Source organism: Drosophila guanche, unplaced genomic scaffold, assembly GCF_900245975.1.
Source record: "Drosophila guanche unplaced genomic scaffold, DGUA_6, whole genome shotgun sequence".
Classification (NCBI taxonomy): Eukaryota; Metazoa; Arthropoda; class Insecta; order Diptera; family Drosophilidae; genus Drosophila; species Drosophila guanche.
In genome coordinates, this window is record NW_022995743.1 from 10,749,566 (window position 1) to 10,768,080 (window position 18,515).

At 50.2% G+C, this 18,515-nt stretch overlaps 6 protein-coding genes across 18 annotated transcripts; 2 read left to right on the forward strand and 4 right to left on the reverse strand.

The window, feature by feature from the left end:
* Window positions 1-13: 13 nt before the first annotated feature.
* Window positions 14-1,052, reverse strand: LOC117590257 (OCIA domain-containing protein 1). Its single transcript, XM_034282745.1, has 3 exons — window positions 900-1,052; window positions 354-843; window positions 14-294 (listed from the first exon to the last, which is right to left on the reverse strand). The coding sequence occupies exons 1-3, from the start codon at window positions 957-959 to the stop codon at window positions 62-64; spliced, it is 783 nt and encodes a 260-aa protein (XP_034138636.1). The 5' UTR covers window positions 960-1,052; the 3' UTR covers window positions 14-61.
* Window positions 1,053-1,203: 151 nt separating this feature from the next.
* LOC117590198 (ATP-dependent zinc metalloprotease YME1L) lies at window positions 1,204-4,359 on the forward strand. 4 transcript variants are annotated; one of them, XM_034282644.1, is made up of 9 exons: window positions 1,204-1,431; window positions 1,529-1,944; window positions 2,003-2,062; window positions 2,122-2,314; window positions 2,375-2,467; window positions 2,576-2,658; window positions 2,718-3,034; window positions 3,091-3,481; window positions 3,542-4,359. In XM_034282644.1, exons 1-9 carry the CDS (start codon window positions 1,405-1,407, stop codon window positions 4,203-4,205), a joined length of 2,244 nt encoding a protein of 747 aa, XP_034138535.1. In that variant the 5' UTR covers window positions 1,204-1,404; the 3' UTR covers window positions 4,206-4,359. The 4 variants fall into 4 exon arrangements, with proteins under 4 accessions (XP_034138535.1, XP_034138544.1, XP_034138552.1 ...); XM_034282653.1 differs by having other exon boundaries at window positions 2,721-3,034; XM_034282661.1 differs by having other exon boundaries at window positions 2,585-2,658.
* A 117-nt stretch (window positions 4,360-4,476) lies between these two features.
* Window positions 4,477-5,495, forward strand: LOC117590266 (ER membrane protein complex subunit 8/9 homolog). The gene is made up of 2 exons (XM_034282754.1): window positions 4,477-4,771; window positions 4,864-5,495. The coding sequence occupies exons 1-2, from the start codon at window positions 4,574-4,576 to the stop codon at window positions 5,272-5,274; spliced, it is 609 nt and encodes a 202-aa protein (XP_034138645.1). The 5' UTR covers window positions 4,477-4,573; the 3' UTR covers window positions 5,275-5,495.
* On the reverse strand, window positions 5,382-12,156 carry LOC117590163 (phosphatidylinositol 4-phosphate 5-kinase type-1 alpha). Of its 9 annotated transcripts, none has more exons than XM_034282567.1 (17): window positions 11,826-12,156; window positions 11,284-11,318; window positions 11,054-11,212; window positions 10,782-10,979; window positions 10,578-10,720; window positions 9,988-10,509; window positions 9,827-9,919; window positions 9,626-9,758; window positions 9,473-9,560; window positions 9,027-9,089; window positions 8,906-8,929; window positions 8,678-8,764; window positions 8,285-8,575; window positions 7,093-7,327; window positions 6,856-7,028; window positions 6,677-6,762; window positions 5,382-6,399 (listed from the first exon to the last, which is right to left on the reverse strand). In XM_034282567.1, the coding sequence occupies exons 1-17, from the start codon at window positions 11,911-11,913 to the stop codon at window positions 6,391-6,393; spliced, it is 2,427 nt and encodes an 808-aa protein (XP_034138458.1). In that variant the 5' UTR covers window positions 11,914-12,156; the 3' UTR covers window positions 5,382-6,390. The 9 variants fall into 9 exon arrangements, with proteins under 9 accessions (XP_034138458.1, XP_034138450.1, XP_034138474.1 ...); XM_034282559.1 differs by having other exon boundaries at window positions 9,827-9,931; XM_034282583.1 differs by lacking the exon at window positions 8,906-8,929.
* Window positions 12,157-12,546: 390 nt separating this feature from the next.
* LOC117591918 lies at window positions 12,547-15,046 on the reverse strand. Of its 2 annotated transcripts, none has more exons than XM_034285311.1 (6): window positions 14,200-15,046; window positions 13,889-14,082; window positions 13,632-13,794; window positions 13,292-13,400; window positions 13,030-13,221; window positions 12,547-12,965 (listed from the first exon to the last, which is right to left on the reverse strand). In XM_034285311.1, the coding sequence occupies exons 1-5, from the start codon at window positions 14,255-14,257 to the stop codon at window positions 13,032-13,034; spliced, it is 714 nt and encodes a 237-aa protein (XP_034141202.1). In that variant the 5' UTR covers window positions 14,258-15,046; the 3' UTR covers window positions 12,547-12,965; window positions 13,030-13,031. The 2 variants fall into 2 exon arrangements, with proteins under 2 accessions (XP_034141202.1, XP_034141201.1); XM_034285310.1 differs by having other exon boundaries at window positions 12,549-12,965; window positions 13,040-13,221.
* Window positions 15,047-15,874: 828 nt separating this feature from the next.
* Window positions 15,875-18,289, reverse strand: LOC117581134 (fork head domain-containing protein FD3). The gene is made up of 2 exons (XM_034268064.1): window positions 17,421-18,289; window positions 15,875-17,349 (listed from the first exon to the last, which is right to left on the reverse strand). The coding sequence occupies exons 1-2, from the start codon at window positions 17,729-17,731 to the stop codon at window positions 16,287-16,289; spliced, it is 1,374 nt and encodes a 457-aa protein (XP_034123955.1). The 5' UTR covers window positions 17,732-18,289; the 3' UTR covers window positions 15,875-16,286.
* Window positions 18,290-18,515: the final 226 nt, after the last annotated feature.

Sequence of the window (18,515 nt, forward strand, 5' to 3'; positions counted from 1 at the left end):
TTACTCTTGCTTTTTATATCGAACAAGCTGTAATCGGTAATAATATCATACGGTGAGTGGCTTAAACTGTCCAGGAGTCGCCATATTTATTCCTCTTCGGGCTGCCAGTGGCTGCCTCCGGTGTTGGCTCAACAAAACGTGGCTGAACGGGGGCTGGAGCCTCGTAGGGCTTTGAGTAAGGACTTTGCTGACGGGTCGCGTACTCCTCGCGATTCTTCTTGCGCAAATCTTCGTAGCTTTGTCCAGGCTTGGCCGGCTCCAAAGGCAATTCGGTGTCCATCATTTGTCCAGATGCTGATGCAAACAGAGGAAATGTCAAATATTCGTTGTGAAATTCAGTGCAGGTTACTCACAGTCCAGACTGGGCCGGTAAATGTCATCTAGGCCAGCCAAAGTGGGCCGTGATTCAGTGTCCAAGTTCAAGGAAGTGTTGCGCGAAGGCTTGAGTCCCTCATCGCTGTACACATCCGCGGAGCTGGGCGAGAAGGGAGCCAATGTAAAGGCTCGGCTCAGGCTCTCATCTGGCGTGATGGTGCTAATGACACCACCACCCTGTCGGCGCTGCCGCAGGACTTCGCCCAGGCGGGAGTTTGGCAGCCGCATTATCTTTTCGGCACACTTCTGCTGGTAGCTGACCTTTCCCACAAAGTAGCCCATAATGACACCCATAACCACTTTGGGAACAGCTCCGTACTTGCCATTGCCCTTTATGTAGCCGTTCTTCACACCAAAGTAGGCCAACAGCCCCAGACCAGTGCCAAAGGGCAGCGACCGCTGGAAGAAAGATTCCGTGTTGCACTCACGTAACGCCTTCACCTCCTCCGCGGAGAACTGATAGTCTGCCTGAAAAGTAACGAATGAATTAAAGATTACACAAAAACGGAACCCATTCTACTCACTAGTGGGTGTTGATCTGGATGCTGAGGCGGCCGGGAGCCATCATTCAACGGAGCATCCATGATGACCAAATTTTATGGAGAATTTATGAAATAAAAATGATACAGAAGATTGTTGGCGGCGGCCGGCTCGGGTAACTTGGCAGCCCTGGTTTGTGAGCAGCAAAAACAGCCCTGTCTAAATGCGCGCGCGCCGTTTTCGCTCTTTTCAACTATGATGTATTAATACGAAAATAAAATGTCATCATAACTAACCGCCAGTGCGTAAATTGTCATCCCAAACACCCATTTAGATAAACAACTTAACAGATAAAATAAATCTAAATTACTGGTATTTCGCCATATTCACGTCTAGGGCTGATGACAAGCATAACAACCAGTGCCAGGGATGCAACACGCACGCAGATTATGACATATTCGCTGTCAAGTAAAGTTACAGCTGTGTCGTCTGCTGGCCCAATCCAAAGCCGTGTTATTGTAATTAATTAGAGTTTTGTATTTTTTGGAAATGTTCTCCGCTACCACACACTCTGTGGTAAGTGTACGCTCCACATGGCCCACCGCCCGCTGGCGCCGATCCGCTGATCCAGCCCTCACCTCACTGACGCTCGTTTCCTCTTACGTTCACTCAGCCCTACCTCTACCTTGGCAACTTTAGTAGAAAACCGCATTACTACAGCGTGAAGCGTACCAAGCTGCCAGGAGGCGCTGGTGCGGCGCGCCTTTTTGCTGACAAATCAAAGTCATCCAAACAGCCAACGACGGGCAAGTGCCATGCGCTCGTGCTGGAGTTCAAGAGCCTGCTCAGTCGGTCGGGCGCCAACCTGCAGAGCATGGTGGAGAAGGCCGTCAAGCTGAACGGAATTCTGGACACTGCGCTGGTGAACGATGCCCTCGCCAAGGTGACCCGCATGCTGCCCGCCCTCGGCAATGTCCACGTCACGCTGGTGGAGCCACTCACACAGATCGGCCATGAGCAGCAACCAAATTATCAGTTTGAAGTATCTTTGGATGGTGCAGCAGGCGCCAAGCCCATAGGCGCACATGTGTAAATGAATCAATTAATATCTGCTCTTGATCCTTATTAATATTTGCTTGAATTTCAGCAAAATGTATCCAATCGTAACGAAAAGTCTTCTAAATCCGCTCTTCTCCCAGCATCAACTGTGAGTACCATAGAGGGCCGCGCGCTCGATCCTCTTGTTAACTTTGAATTTCCATGCAGGAGGCAGTTACGCGGCTTCAAGACGGATCGTTCCATAGACGCGGAGCAGAAGCGAAATCCAACGATGACGTCCAGACTGAAGACTGCACTGGGGACAACGTCACAAAAGCTAGATGGCGAATCAAACCTTCAGGGAGAGAAACTTAGAAAACTACTGTCCAAAGCCGACGGACACGGATCGCCCCACAATGCGGTAAGCTGCAGTGCAGTCTTCATGGATTGGCTGGCTCTAATATAAGTTAAACATTTGCAGGAGAATCTGAAGATTGCATTTGCCGAGGGCTATTTGGCAGCAGCAAACTCAGAAGATTCACCGAAAACTGGCAAAACAATGAAGTATCTGAAGGTATTATTCCAGTGTGTCCAATGACATAGTTTTACCCTTTACCATTTCCCTTCCAATGGAACCACCTCCCCCCAGTTTATCAAATAATGCCCAGTACTTATCACACAGACTTTCCAGACACTCATCGTTATCGTCGTCTTCATTGGCATATTCCTGAGCTTCTTCACCACCTCGAACGGTTCCGTATTTCGGTGAGTGCACGACTCTATCCAGGCGTCGCCAGAACAGTATTAATGTTGCTCCCTTTTAGTAGCATTCAGCTGGGCAACCAGGTGGAGGTTGATCCGGAGGAAATCAATGTCACATTCGACGATGTCAAGGGCTGCGACGAGGCCAAGCAAGAGCTCAAGGAGGTCGTCGAGTTCCTAAAGAATCCCGACAAGTTCTCAAACCTAGGCGGCAAGCTTCCGAAGGGTGTGCTCCTGGTTGGACCACCAGGAACTGGAAAAACCCTGCTGGCACGTGCCGTGGCAGGCGAGGCCAAGGTGCCATTCTTCCATGCCGCCGGACCAGAGTTTGACGAGGTTCTCGTCGGCCAAGGCGCCAGACGGGTGCGAGACTTGTTTAGTAAGTGAAGACTTTGCTACCTCGAGCCTCTGTTATCTAATTCCCAACTTTTTCAGAAGCGGCCAAGGCTCGTGCTCCGTGTGTGATCTTTATCGATGAAATTGATTCGGTTGGCGCTAAGAGGACAAACTCGGTGCTACATCCGTATGCGAATCAAACCATAAATCAGCTGCTCTCCGAAATGGATGGCTTCCATCAGAACGCTGGCGTCATTGTGCTGGGTGCCACCAATCGCCGGGACGATCTGGATCAGGCTCTGCTGCGTCCCGGTCGATTCGATGTCGAGGTGGTGGTGTCCACGCCAGACTTTACTGGCCGCAAGGAAATTCTGTCTCTCTACTTGACCAAGATTCTGCACGATGACATCGATCTGGATATGCTGGCACGTGGCACCTCTGGCTTCACGGGCGCCGACCTGGAGAACATGATCAACCAGGCGGCACTCAGGTGAGATAAATTTAAAGGGAATGGTCATGGAGTGGAGCTAAGAGTTACTTCCCCTTGCAGAGCTGCCATCGACGGAGCTGAGACGGTGAATATGAAGCACTTGGAGACTGCACGCGACAAGGTACTTATGGGCCCCGAGCGCAAGGCTCGCCTGCCCGACGAGGAGGCAAACACCATTACGGCCTATCACGAGGGTGGCCACGCGATTGTCGCATATTACACAAAGGAGTCGCATCCACTGCATAAGGTAACCATCATGCCACGAGGCCCATCGTTGGGACACACCGCGTACATACCCGAGAAGGAGCGATACCATGTGACCAAGGCCCAGCTATTGGCCATGATGGACACCATGATGGGTGGACGTGCTGCCGAAGAGATCATATTTGGATTGGACAAGATTACTTCGGGCGCCAGTAGTGATCTCAAACAGGCTACCTCAATTGCCACACACATGGTCAAGGACTGGGGAATGTCGGAGAAGGTGGGTCTGCGCACGATTGAGCCAAGCAAGGGTCTGGGCACCGGCGAGACCCTGGGACCCAATACCATTGAGGCGGTGGATGCCGAAATCAAGCGCATCCTCAGCGATAGCTATGAGCGGGCGAAGGCCATTCTAAAAAAACATACCAAGGAGCACAAGGCGCTCGCCGAGGCGCTCTTGAAGTACGAGACTCTGGATGCTGACGACATCAAGGCAATATTACACGACAACCAGACGTAGTTTCCTCTTTTAATGATTGCCCTGGGTGGGCATGGGCATGGAGCTGAACTGCAAACAAATTTTTAGTTGTACCGCTAAACTAAAACAGAAAAGATATAATACAAGAACGGGACGCAGACGGACAGTTAAGAAATAAAATGTTATACATATTTTAGTAACGTTTTCCATCATCCACGTAGTATTTTAGTTTGAAATAAATACAAAATTGAAGTCATGTTAACAGTTGCGAAATCCACCGATAGCAATATCGATATATCGAAATTAGTCTATCGATGTTGTTCCCAGCCCTGCGCAAAGGCCACCTAATTGATTGAACGGGGACCGTGTTTTTTTTCTATTTAAATAAATTGCAAAAGTAATCAAATAAAATGTGTGACTACAAGATTTCGGATCGCGCATACACAAAGCTGATATTCCATGTTGCCAAATATCCCCACCAGGCTGTGAACGGGCTGCTGCTGGCCGATAAGACATCGAAAGGGTCGCTGTTGGAAATCGTGGATGCAATCCCGCTGTTTCATCAATGCCTGCACGTCACCCCCATGGCAGAGGTTGCCCTTATGCAGGTGGGTTCTGGCTGCTGCTACACCAGCATAATTGACCATTTCCGTGCACTGTGGCATGTGTATGTGCTGTACTCACCATTGGGTCATTTCAGATTGATGCCTATGCAGAGCTGGAAGGCCTCGTGATTGCCGGATATTACGCGGCTCCGGAGAACTTCTACGACAACCAGATAGACAAAGCGCCTGCCGTTAAAATCGCCGATAAGATCCAGGATAACTTCAAGAACGCCTGCCTCGTGTTGGTGGACAACAAGCTGGTGACTCTAGAACACGACCGTGCCGCCATTCAGGTCTACACATGTGCGGGCGACTCTGGCCGATGGTCAAAGGCCAAGTTTACACTGTCACAGTCGGCACAGACCCTGGAGGGTGTCTCGCTGCTGCTAAAGCGCGGTGCCATGCGCGACGTGATTGACTTTGATAACCACCTGGACAACCCAGAGAATGATTGGACCAACGATTTTCTCAATCAGTCGCTGAACGACCTGCAGAAGCTATACTAGTCCCGGTCGCCCCACTTGGTAAACGGGTAAAGCCCTATTGTAACCATATGTATGTTATAGTTTAGCTAATTCGCATTAGAACGAACACAGAGAAGCAGAGCCGGAAATTCAACCTTTGCAATTTAATTTATTGTAATTACAATTTGGGTTTCAGTAATCTTTAGAATAATGCATATAAGTTAAATAACATTCAACTAATTAATAAATAATCAATTCTTTCATCTTGCTGTCCATGGAGTATGTGTGTCGCGAGTCTGTCGTTTAAAGTCTGTTTGTCCGACCCGTTCAGTCCTGTCCGACTGTGTCCTGTGCTTTCTGCCCCCCTCCGTCTGTTGTCTAACCTGTTGGTAAACCTAAGCACGTTTACAATTAATTTAGATCGTTAATAAATACAAATGAGTAATATGTATATAATTTTGCTCTTGCTTTTGCTTTCTGGCCATGTAAATTGAAATATTTTACAACAATATTTGGTAATTGGTAATATCGCGATTGCTGATTATACATTTGTAGTCATACGGTATACATAATACGTATATGTCGATATATGCATGTATGTGTGTAAGTATGTAGGTCGGAGATCGGAGTATCGCAAAAACGTTTATTAATTTCAGTGTATTATTGTACGGGGGTTATGTTTGCCAAACGAACTCTTTGAACCATACAAAATGTACGAGTATAGGGGAACGTAATATAACGATTACGAGTTTAAGGAAACTGGAACTGGAACTGGTTGCGTCTGCCATCTGCTTCATTCTTATTTTCATCTTAGTATTATTTGATTCTCTTCTTGTTATGTGGCATTTATGTATATGTATATGTAATATCATTTGCAGTATTGATTTCTGCTTGTTGTTTTGCATCGATTTGTAAATTCCTCAAACATGTGGATGTGTTCGTGTGTGTGTGTGTGTGTATGTGACTCTACGTGGGCGCCTTTTGATTATATCCTAGCTATACAAGTGCCTGCTGTGGCGCACCTCTGCGCCTGAACCTGAACACGCGCAAGCAAAATCATTTTGTGTCTGGCTGGTGGTATAACAAATGATGTACTCGAGTCGCAGGCTTGCTTGGGTTCTCGGTGTTGTGTCTTGTGTGCCATTCTCCCATGTTATGTTAGTTGATCTATAAAAAGAGTCACAAAATGCACAGATAGTGGGGTTATGTAAACGCAGCCAACAGTGTGGTGTGCTGTGAAATGTGTATCAGAAAACGGAGTGAAAAAACACCCAAACAGAAAACGGTTTTTTTGCAATTTAGAAATTTCTAGGTATGAGTGTGTGACCGCACTGAGATCGCTTGTAGTATGTGTGTGTGTGTGTGTGTGTCTGCTTGATATATCGGGTGTAGTCTATACGTGGGCAGTAGATTTCATCTAGAGATTGCCGCCTCTGATATTTACCATTCCCGAGGACAGAGAGTTGATGGCATCTTCCACGGTCGGCTTGTGACGATCGGTTTTGGATGAGTTTATGGGCGAGAAGTTGTCTACGATTGTAAGCGTGAACGAATACATAACAAATATATAGAGACAGAAACACAAAAAGGCGATTCAATAAGCAAATCTCATGTGCCAATTACCGAGATCACCACTCGAACTGGAGTCCGTAAAACTGGGTGTGCCCTCTGTCCATGTGGGTGTGGAGCCCTCACCTGATGCCGGCGGCGTCCAGGCCAGTCCACCGCGAGACCCATACTGGCTGCTCGACGATGTGTCCACCGCCAGCAGCGTATCCAAATGAACCTCAGAGACGCTGTGCAACAGAGAGATGGAAAATGTAGACAATCCTCAGAGCAGATCGTATCGGATTGGCATACCTCACGATATCCTCCTTGTAGGAGCCTCGATAGGCGGGTCCAATGTTCATTTTGCGATCCAAGTACTGAGCCTGCTGCTGGTAGTACGCCTGCTGCTGCGACTGCTGATGATGGTGATGATGCTGGTGGTGGTGAGACCTGCGACCCATCGAGGATGTGCTGTTCTTGTTCGAGCTGTCCTCGGAGATGTCGTCGAAGGCAGGGGGAGGAGTCGAGCTGCAGGATGGAGTTGTGCCTAGCGATACAATGAGCAGAACATACAATGAGTGGCCGGCCGCAGAGTATTAAATCAAACACAAATGCCAATCGAGATTAGGGATGAATGAATGGGTGAATTGTGTGTGCCAAGCGGGTGCGAGCGTGCCTAGAGTCTACTTCTGTCCCCCCACCGAAGAACCCCTCTGCGTGTCCTGCGTTTCCTGCGAGCCTCGGGTGTCACTCTCCGGTATCGTGGATGGAGCTGTTTTGGGCGCACGTCTCTTTCCTCGCTTCATGGGCTGCGGCTTCGTTGGCTGAGGAGGCGGCTCGTCGGTTAGCTTGGGCTGTGGCCGCCTCGGGCGATGCGTTGACTCCAGCTGCCGCTTCACCTCCAGAAAGGCGCTGACCGACTGCAACAGATTGTCCTCCTCCGTGTCGCAGACATCGTCGCCCAGTGCCAGATCCGCGTAGTGCAGATAGCGACTGCGCTTCTGGCGTCGCTGCTGCTTCTGCTGCAGATCCCGGCGTGGCGAGCGCTGCGAGGGAATGCTGCCCGAGGATCGGGAGCGTCCAGAGCGAAAGCTCTCGGCTCGCAATGCGGGAAAGCCACCCATTATGGAGGCCGCTGAGGAGCGCCTGCTGTGCGCCACGAAGCTGTTCTGCCGCTGAAAGATGTCCACGTGGTTGAGCAGGCGCGGCTGCTGGCGTCGGAAGCTGCTCTCCGAGCGGGCCGTGGAGTACACCGACAGCTGGGAGCCGCCTCGTCTCTGAGAGGATCTGCGCAGCAGGGAGACCGCAAGCGGAGGGATTGGCTCTGGTGGTGGTGCAGCGGGGTCAGCGGAGTCAGGGGCATCGAAGAGATCGTGCAGCTCGAGCCAATCCTGCACGTTACTGGGCGAGCGACGGTCGCCGAAGCGGGGCATGGTATCCCTGGGCACCTGCAGTGTGTGGATCTGTGTTGGGGCTGTTGGTGGATTAGTGTGCGGTTCTGTACCTGGCGTCGAGCGGTCCTGTCCATCCCGGCGACGAGGCGATCCGCGCGGCGGCACTGGCGGCGGCACCCGAGCCTTCAGATTGCTGCCAGCCCCGGCTGGAGTCCGCTGCTTGACTGGCGGTGGCATCCGCTCTCGCTCAGCCATGCCACTCCCACTGGCCGTGGATGATGGCCCGGCACTGGCTGCTCCGGCTGCCGCTGAGGCGGCGCCTCCTGGCGTGGGCTCTGTGGTGGGCGGCTTGGCTGGCTGGTGGATCTTGCCACTGCTGTGGGAGTGCGAGGCATGCATTGCTGTGGAGAGGAGATCGAGGATTAGGAACGGGGCAAGGTCAACAGTCAACAGTGTCAACAGCCGGTGTCGAATGGGGTGTGGGGGGGTGGACAGCCACTTACGCCTGGTGGAAGCCTCGTTTTCGCTGTCAATGGAGCGCTGTATGGCCTTGGAGAGGCTTTTTCTCTTCGATGGCGAATGCTTAAGCGCTGGAAGATGCAAGCAGAGAGCGGGATTAGTGGCAAGGACTCCACTGGGACAGGCGGGGGGGGGGGACTGGTGGCAGGTGTCCAAAGCAACTACGCAAAGCCAAAGGAGCAGTACGGGATTGCCAGAAAGTGGACACTAACGTGACTGAGACATTGAGAGGCATGCTTTTGGCGTCCAAACAAATCAATAAATAATGGTGAGTGATTAATATAGAAAAAAATCAAAGTAGAGCACGGAAAAATTGTTCAATAATTTCATTACCTATATAGCTGGTTACCAAGGTACGAAATTTTCTGTGATTCCCCTTGATCTCGGGGAGATCCACTATATGCGTGAGAGGTGAATGCATTCGAGACATATTTAAAAGAAAAGAAAGCAGAGAACAGAGCGATTACGACGGCATGATTATCGTTTACAGATCAATTCTGATTCGGAGCCTACGCAGGCAGGCCCAAGCCAAAGGTGTACCATAATTGCATATTTCTTTTCCACATCAATCCATCAATTAGCCACTTACGAGTGTACAGTGTATAGGGTGTGTGAGTGTGTCAGTGTGTCAGTGTGTCAGTGTGTGATTGATAAATCTACCAACAAAAATCATCTAAGAACACCCTTCAATTGAGCGTCTTTTGGGCAGAAGAACTGCCTTACAGTACGAGTACTTAGCACAGAGGCCTCTATACAACTCTTTCGCTTTGCCCACTTACGGGAGGGTATCTTGCGGAACACGGTCTTGGCCATGAAGTTTTGGAATCTTTGAGCATAGAACGAGGGCCGACACACCGAGACGGTTTCCTGTGGAAAGAGCAATGAGTTCCATGTGAAATGCGAGCCATAGCGTTGTCCACACCACAGCTTACCCCATCGTGTATGATGCTTTTGAATGTGTGCTCCAGCTTCTTCTTCAGCCTGTAGGATTGCAGAATGTCAATGATGCCGATGTAGAGCAGAAGGCGTTCGCCCTTTTCGCTGCGCGCCGGAATGCCACCAGGCCTGGCAATAAGCAATAAGCAATATGATACAATGATCTTTTGATCAGAAATCGCATAGGAAATACATACGGCACATCCTCTTCGTCGTCTATGGGTTCGCTCTCCGCCTGTATGCTCTCCATGGCCGTGGAGTGCGCCACCAGACGCTGCCGATTAACCGATCTGTATGCCACACTGGATTAGCTCTTGAGTGTTAGTTGGATCTGCGTGGCAATGGCTCGGGTACTCACTTGTTCCGACTGATGCCCGTGGCCGCGTCGCGGTCCTTGCCATCCCCATCCTGGCCGTCCAGCGGATCGTCCACATCCCCGTCAGAGTCCTCGGCCAGGGGCGCCCGCAGGGGCTTCCGGCTCTCGCTCAGTTTCTCCTTGAGCGCCACATCTAGATTGTGCACGCCCAGGAGCAGCGAGTAGTCCATGATCTTGAAGGACTCCAGCACCGTGCAGTCCCGCTGAATGGTCTTGATCAGCGCCGAATAGGTCTCGGCCTCCAGGAAAATCCCATTGGGGTGCTGCACCATGAAGTCGAGGTCCTTGTAGGTGGGCGACTTCTTCGACCGCTCCGCCTTGTTCGCCTTGCGCTTGAACGTCGACCCCTTCAGGTCGTACTTCAGGTGCATCCTCACCGACGACGGCAGCAGATTGTTCATGACCACCAGGCGAATGTTTTTGGCATTGCTCGTCTGCAGGCAGTACAGTCCGAAGAACTTGGGCAAGAGCGTGCGCGGATTTTGATTCAGATTCATATAGTAACTGGAAAGGCATAAGGCAGGAGGGGAGATTAAGCTGCCGCGCTGCAGTCGATCGTTGGCGGCACCCACCCAGGCAGTAGTTTCTGTAGGAATTCACCCTCCTTGTGTTGCACCGTCTTGATGATGAACTCGTCGTCGTTCGTCAGGTAGAATATAGAGCCGGAAGCGCCAGGATTCGACAGTTCTCGCAGCGGAGAAGTGCACATGGACATCTGGCAAAAGAGTCGCCGTGAGTGGGGACGTCGACGCAAGTTCTACTCGCATTTTGCTCACCATGAAGTCGTCTGGTTGGATGCCAAACAGATCCCGAAAGTAACGGAATGCTATGGGGGCGTAGATCTTATATCTGAATTCGCTGTAGTGGTGGGCAGGTGTAAGGCTGGAACCCTCGGGCGGAAAGGTGATGCTCTCGATCTCCCAGAAGTCCATCATTAGCAGATCCCGCTTGGGCTTCGATGCCAGACTGCCGACCTGTTGGAGGAGGAGGGACGTTCGATTAGTAGTCCGAGAGTAGGAGATTAGCTAGCATAAATGCAGAGTCTCACTGTGTGCTGTATGCCCAGTTGTATGGAGCCCATAATCTGCGACGTTTGTATTTTCTTGTAGGTAATCTCGCCGCCCTCGCCCACGCGTCTGTGTCCAATCTTTCGCTCCTTGTCCGCCTTGTTGTTGTTGTTGGCCGTGCGCAAGTGTCGATTGCCCAACTGAAAGTAATTCAACTCATTAGCGGGTTGTACGAGTATGTGCGAGTTTGGATATGCTGCGGTGTACTTACCTCGGGCGAAGAGTTACCCACATGGTCGTTGGAGGCTAGTTTGGTTAAAGAACTTTATTAATAGGCTTTCGTTTCATGTTTAATTCAACTCCTGACGTATTTTAGGCCAATCACCGCTGCAAAGGCTGTGACTTGAACTCGGATGGACGGACTTCCCTCCCCTTCCCACACTGCCACACTGCCACTCTGCCACTCTGCCTCAGCCGCGCCCTTGACCAACCCACACACACGCCATAAACATTGTTCCTTTGTTATCAACTTTCGCCTGTCCATGGGTTCGTACAAATATGAACCCATGGGCTCTGTCCTCTGTCATTGTCCGTCCGCCATTCAACCAGTCAACTAGTTCGCCTGTCTGTCAGTCTGCACGTCAACTGGCCTGCCAGGGGGCAGGTGGGGTGGTGTTCCCTCTTGCGAGACACATGCGCCAGGGCCACGCTTTCCATTTGCCATTCATTGATTTTTTTTTGAGTCGACTTTCTTTGCACTTTTGTCTGCCACACAAAAAAACGGTAGGAGGAACGGACTGTTGGGATATTTACCATTGCTGGGATCCACTGGCTTTGCCTGCGATGTGGAGGAGCTGTCCATGTCGATGGTGTTGATGGTGTCGCCATCACCAGAAGCCATCGTGCCCAGCCGTAATTCTCTACTCTCCCTCACTCTCGCTCTCTCTCTCTCGCTTTCCGCTTAACCGTTACTGGGACATGCTGCGGATTGGAATTGTATTTGAAGCTTCTAATTTATTGTGCTGCGATCCTATTTATTGTTATCCAATCGAAATCCAGTGGCCAGGGGGCAGCGGGAACCTTGGCTTTTGTCTGGCTATGCTATGGCGTCAAACTTTTTGCTAAGATGTTGATTCCGCTGCTGCTGCTGTCATTTTCACTGCATACTCATGGGCGCGCAGCCTGGAACGGCCTGGAAGCCTGGACGTGCGCATGAACACAGGCGCCCCCACACGGCACAGGGCTGCACACACTTCCACAACACAGAGTTGCATTCCAAAAACACGGTCACAAATCACGAATTAAATCACATAAACATAATTCACATTCACATTTGTAACGTGTATTTTGGACCATGATTATTATTATTAATATTTATTTCAGTTCAGTTCATTAAGAAGCCAAATTGAACTTTTAATATTTTCTTTTCCTTTTGTTTATTAGCATTTCTGTACTCAATTAGACCTATACATCATATATAACTATTATATATATATATATTTATTTATTTATGTGGTAAATATGTATATGAATACAATAATTTGTTATGTGGAGTGTGTGTTGTTGCTGTTGTTGTTTCTCGGGTTGGTTTGGGTTTCGTTCGGTTTCGCATGGGAGGAGTGCGGTTTGTCTGTGGTGTTTATGTCTTTGTTTGGTGTTCAGTATTCGTGGAGTGTCGCTTTTTTTTGTTCTTTCCCTTACAATTACATGCATTTACAAAATAAGCGCCTTTTTTTTAAAAATACCGCAAAAAATTACGTTTATCCGTTAAAATTCTATTAAAAATGAAAAATCGTTAAACACGTCTATACGAAACATACTCGTTAAAACGAACAAAATATAGCCTACACCTACACCAAAGGGCACTACCAAACTAACTGCTTAGAGCTAGGGATGCGATCGACATGACCACGGCGACCGTTGTCCACTTGCGTTGTATAGTTGAGGCCTTATCTGAGGATTGTCAGTGGTTAATGATTGCCGTTCCACGTGGATTGCTCGTGCGGCCTCGTCTTACCTCTACTTACCATAGAAAATAGTCTCCCTGCGCTTGGTGTAGTTCGTGCCGATCAGGATAAACGCACAGGTTATCGGTGTGGGGGATTCGAGTTGATCTCTAGGAATGCGCGTCCGCACAGTCATGCTGTAGAGGCCACTGGGGTCCTGGTCCAGCTGCGTCAGCACCGAATCCAGCACATGGGTGTCGAACCTGCACAGAAAAGAATTCATGATTAACTCCCCTTGCATGCCAAGTCGCAATCTGCAATTGTTGGTCTTACATGACCGACAGGATCGGCTGTGGAAAGACGTGTTGAACCGCACACATTATGTCCACATCCGACTGCGCGCCGCCCATTCGTGCCTCCAGCATGAAATCCGACTCAGGAACTGTCAGCGTGTTGGCGATGGGAGATGGTGAAAAATCGTGAGAATTAATCAAGTGTCAGACAAAACAAAGAAATATTCCAAAAAAGAGGAATATCAACGACAACAGGCGGTTCCGGGTGCCGCAGTGACTGCCACCTGACACGCATGCAAAATGTGAAAGGGGAATCACACGTGCCACAGGCACACATCACACCCCATACAATGCCCCGTTATGGCACCCGTGACACCCACCGATTATTTGTAAGCGGGCACTCCGCTTGTCCGTGGTCTCAAAGGTCTGCACGGCACAGGTGTACTCCCCCGTCATGTTCCAGTCGGGATTCTTTATCGATATAACACCGGGACTGCCCTCCATGCTGAATATTTTGGTGTCTATCTTTGACTTCATGAAGCCCTACAAGTATAAGACGCAAGCAATTTTATGTTAATTAATTTTTGCCGCCCCCGTACCCGTCCACAGTGCGGGGCAGACAATGACAATGACTCACCATGGCGAACCCCTTCACCGAGGGTATCCATTGATAGATGGAGTGATTGTTGAACAGCCACTTCAGCACAAATCCCTTCTCGCTGGGCCCAATCTCGTACTCGCAGTCGAGCACCAGAGGATCGGGTTCGTTATCACGTTCGAGTGTGTAGGTGTGCGGCACCCGCAGATTCGTGATGCGCACCGAGTGGGTGACTACGCAGCACAAAACGGAGCAAACAAAAAAAAACGGCGGAGGATTAGGATTAGTTTCCGGCATCAAGTGGCTTTTGCGGTAATCCCCACACTCGCGGGTGTGCCAGTAGCACTCACCTGTGAGTAACGTCAGCCAGGCCAGCAGCGTTGCGCACAGGACCCTCCCGCTCGCCATGTGCGCTGCCTAATCTTCGACCTGGTCCGGGTCCGGAGCCGGGTCCTCCTCGTTGTTGTCGTTGTGCTGCTCTTGGACGCTCCGTTGCTGCTCTGCAGTGACTGCAATCGGCTAATACTGGACGTTAATTGTTGTTCTCGTTGTCGTTGTTGTTGTTGTTGTTGTTGTTGTTGTGGTTGTGGGTTGCTCCTCGGTCCAAATCCGTTTGCGGGTCCAGGGCCGCCTAGGCACAGGGACAGCCACAGCCACCATTTGGGCTGGGAATCACACTCATTATCACGGACATCTCATCACAGAACAACAGTTTGACTGGAACCCGGGGCACCCTTGGTGGTTGTGTTGTACAATTAGGAGTTGGAGGGGGAGCAGGAGCTGTGGCAGTGGCAGTGTCGGTGGCCGTGGCGGTGGCGGGGGTGGCCGATACAAACTTTTCTCATACAAACGATGAGCTCAGCACTACGAGCGGCCCCAACGGTGGAGTTGGAGTGTGCACATCCCTCGGCGGCTCGCCGTGCGCCTCTCTGTCGCCTGCTGAATTGCTGCACTACGTCCACCTTCGATTATTACACTTGCAGTTCCATTTTATGGCTGGTAATTCAAAACTTTCCACATATACAACACTTTTTGTTGGTGAAAAATCGACTTTTTGCTATGTGTAAAACGTGTGCTAGTGTGCGAGAGTGTGTGTGTGCGTGTGGGGGAAAATTGTGCCAAAACGGAGTGTGGAGTTCGTACGGAGTAGTACTCGTATTCACGGCGCATCCACCGCGACCTGCGTGGTGGTTCTGCTCAGTGTGACGACGAACTTATCGATAAAAATATACCAAAATATAGGTTTTCGTTTTAGAACCATACCATAAATATACCGTTATCTTAAATCATTTTCTTCGATATTGCTCTTCCATTTAATATTACCAGCTAGTTGGAATTCGCAGCACTAAAACTATAATTTTATGCAATTCATTAACCATTTTTTCATTGGTTGGTTAGTTTTTATGACTCCTTTTTGTTAACTTTTTTGCAAAACAAGCTTAAAACTAAAAAGGTCAACCAAAAAAAAAATATCTTTAAATGTTACGTGAGTGGGAATGAAATGTTACGTCATTTGACAATTTGTTGCTGGCTAACCGGTAGTAGAGTATAGTATGTGCGTTTGTGTACCCTGCCTTGCCTTCAACCTTTGCAATTCGAAGATATCCTTTGTCTCAAAGTAACATAATGTTGTCCATGTTGGGGAATCACTTTGTTGCTAAAGTTAAAATATCCCTAAGGGAATATAATATACCTTAAGTAGTCACCCTGGATCATGTTGGTATTTTCTATATAAATGTTGCCCCTTTTCCAGTGCAGCTTTTAATGTCTTAACACTGGAATGCATACTAGGTTCAAAGGAGAGAGCTTTTAGCTCTCTCTCTTTCTGCCACTGCGCCAGCGCTTCATTTGTCAGTTGCAGCTTCCATACACAACCGTTGCTCGAATGCAACCCTGGATGCAACGAGCGCGCGCGCCAATTCGATTGCAAGTCGAAATTTGAATGGGAAAACTGCAGTGCATTAGTATGTTGTGGTTTATTAAATTTTCAATAACATCAGCAAAAGTCTTAGAGTCTAATTAATATTTAATAGTATTTTTTTTCTTTTTGTTACACGCACACATAAAGTACTACACACGCGTGTACATATATGTGAATTCACTTTAAAAGTATGCTATAGATGTGCAATGGATCAGATTCGCATGGATATATGTGGATATACGATATACAATGTGTAAGTGGACTCGCAACTATAGCGTTTGATTTGGTCGCATTAAAATCTCTGTGCTCTGGCATATTCTACTCCTACACATACTGATCACTACGTGGCTGTCGGACCTGGCTAGGTGCTAGGGGGTGACTAGTTGGACAGAGGGGGGCAAAGGGTGTGTTAAAAAGTGCTTAGATCGAAATGAGACAGAAATCACCGTGGGTGGAATCAAATATACACAAGCCAAGCGGAACGGGGGATGGTCCTAAGGTGTTCTGCGACAGGACCTAGTCACTCGCCTCGTCGTGACTGGCCGCTGGTGTCCGACGGTGCTGATGCCCGATGAGCGTCTCGATGCGAAAGTCCTTGGCATGGCTCTGCTTGTTGGACCGCAGGCTGGCTGGCGCACCGTCGTAGCGGCTCCTCGGACTGGACGTGAGGGCCTGGACAATGGGGCTTCTGGAGGTCTCGGCATGCTCGAACAGCAGCATATCCGCGGGCACGTCCAGACGGTTTGTGCACGCACTATCCACGGAGTCCGATATGTGCGAGTCCTCCTGGTCGTTCTCGTTGGCGCTCTCCACATCGATCTTGTCCTCGCACGAGTCGTCGTCCGCCTCTGCCTCTGCCTCCGCCTCGGTCTCTGCATCCGCATCTGCCTCCGCCTCCGCATCGTCGTTGTACACATTGAGATCCATGTAGCCACCGCCAGTGGCGCCGCTGACTCTCTCCCCGTACTCGCCGTGCGCCGGAATTCCAGCGGCGGCACTGGCCATAGTCGCCACATCAAAGGGGTAGGGACTTTTGTACTTGCCGCCAACTCTACTCCCAGCTCCGCCACTGCTGTGGGCCACGGCCTCTGCTGCCTCCACACCCCGTGCGCGATTTATGAAGTTGAGGCGATCAAACTTGTCGCCATTTTGGCCATTCTGGTACAGCGATGCCTCGGCATTGGCGAAAAAGTTAAACTTCTTGTCCGCCCGCAGCGCCGTGTCGAAGACATCCGCCGGCGAGTGCATCACGTCAAAGTCTCGGCTGCCGTTGAAGTTGGGCACATTGAAGTGCACCGGGACCAGCGGCACGGGTTTGCGTATCCAAAAGGGCGACAGTGTGCCGAATACCGCCGGAAAGGAGAATCGCTGCATTGTGGGGGCTCGCTTGTATCGCTTTCGCCGTCGGAGGAAACTGCCATTGTCGAACATGTCCTCGGCCAGCGGGTCCAGTGTCCAGAAGTTGCCCTTGCCCGGATTGCCCGGCTCGCGCGGCACCTTGATGAAGCAATCGTTCAGGCTGAGATTGTGCCGGATGGAGTTCTGCCAGGCGGGGAACTTGTCCTTGTAGTAGGGAAAGCTGCAAGCAAATGGAAAGTCGCTGAAGATATTTCCCGTCGGACACTCGGTCGGACAGAAGGCACTACTTACCGCGACATGATGAAGTCACAGATCCCGCTGAGGGTCAGCTTCTTGTGCGGCGACTGCAGAATGGCCATTGTGATGAGGGCTATGTAGGAGTACGGTGGCTTTACCAGTGGACCGCCGGCATTGCCGGAACCATCTCCGGCGCTACCGCTGATGGCCGACGGCTCCAGATCGCTGTCGTCGCAGGCCATCGACATGGCATCCACGGCGGCGGCTCGCGATGATGCACTGCCACTCCGTTGGCTCTTGTGCAACGGCGGTGACAGGGAGACGCTGTCGTGCAGAGTGTGCATGGGATCCGTGCTGGTGTGCATGATTAGCGACTATCACTAACTAGATTCCAGAGGGAGATTCTATTCTATTCTTCTCTTACGAGTATGCAGTAGAGGACGCAACACTTTTGCTTTGACTTTTGCTCAGGAACTGTGTTCGATTTGGCTGATTATTTATTATTATTATTCACTTCTTCACTTTGATTTTGGGTTTGAATTGGAATTTGAATTCGATATCCAATCGGCCATGTCACTCGCGCACCATTTCGTTTTCGTTTTGCGTTTTGCGTTGCGCTTCTTAACGGTTTCGGTTACCGGCGGCGGCGGCGCTTACTGATAACTGTACATGACGCTTGGTACGAAACGAAGGCTCAAAGCTTGAAGCTGAAGCTGACGCTGAAGCTCGAGGGAGATACACTTGGGTGGTGGTCCGGTCGTCGTGTCTGTCTGAGGCGGAATCCGGCTGCCAAATGTTAACTGAATCGCAACGAAAACGAAAATCCTCTCGCCCAAAATGTTTTTCTACATAACTCAAACATTTATTTTATGGAAAACCGCTGCCGCTGCCGCTTGCATGGGCTTTTGTGTCGCCGCTGCTGTGTTTTCGTATCTCGAATAACTGTGATTCTACGGCAACGCGACGTCGCGTCGGGGCAGCATCCCTGCAGCAGACGGCCTCGCTCCGTCTCGCTCTGGCGGGGGATGAGATGAGCCGTAAACCAATCTATGGCCCAGCAGCCATCCCTCTCTGTCGTCTCTCTCGCTCCTGTTGTACTCGCTCTCTCTCTCTCACCAGCCTTATGCTATCTCTTTCGCGTAATAACAT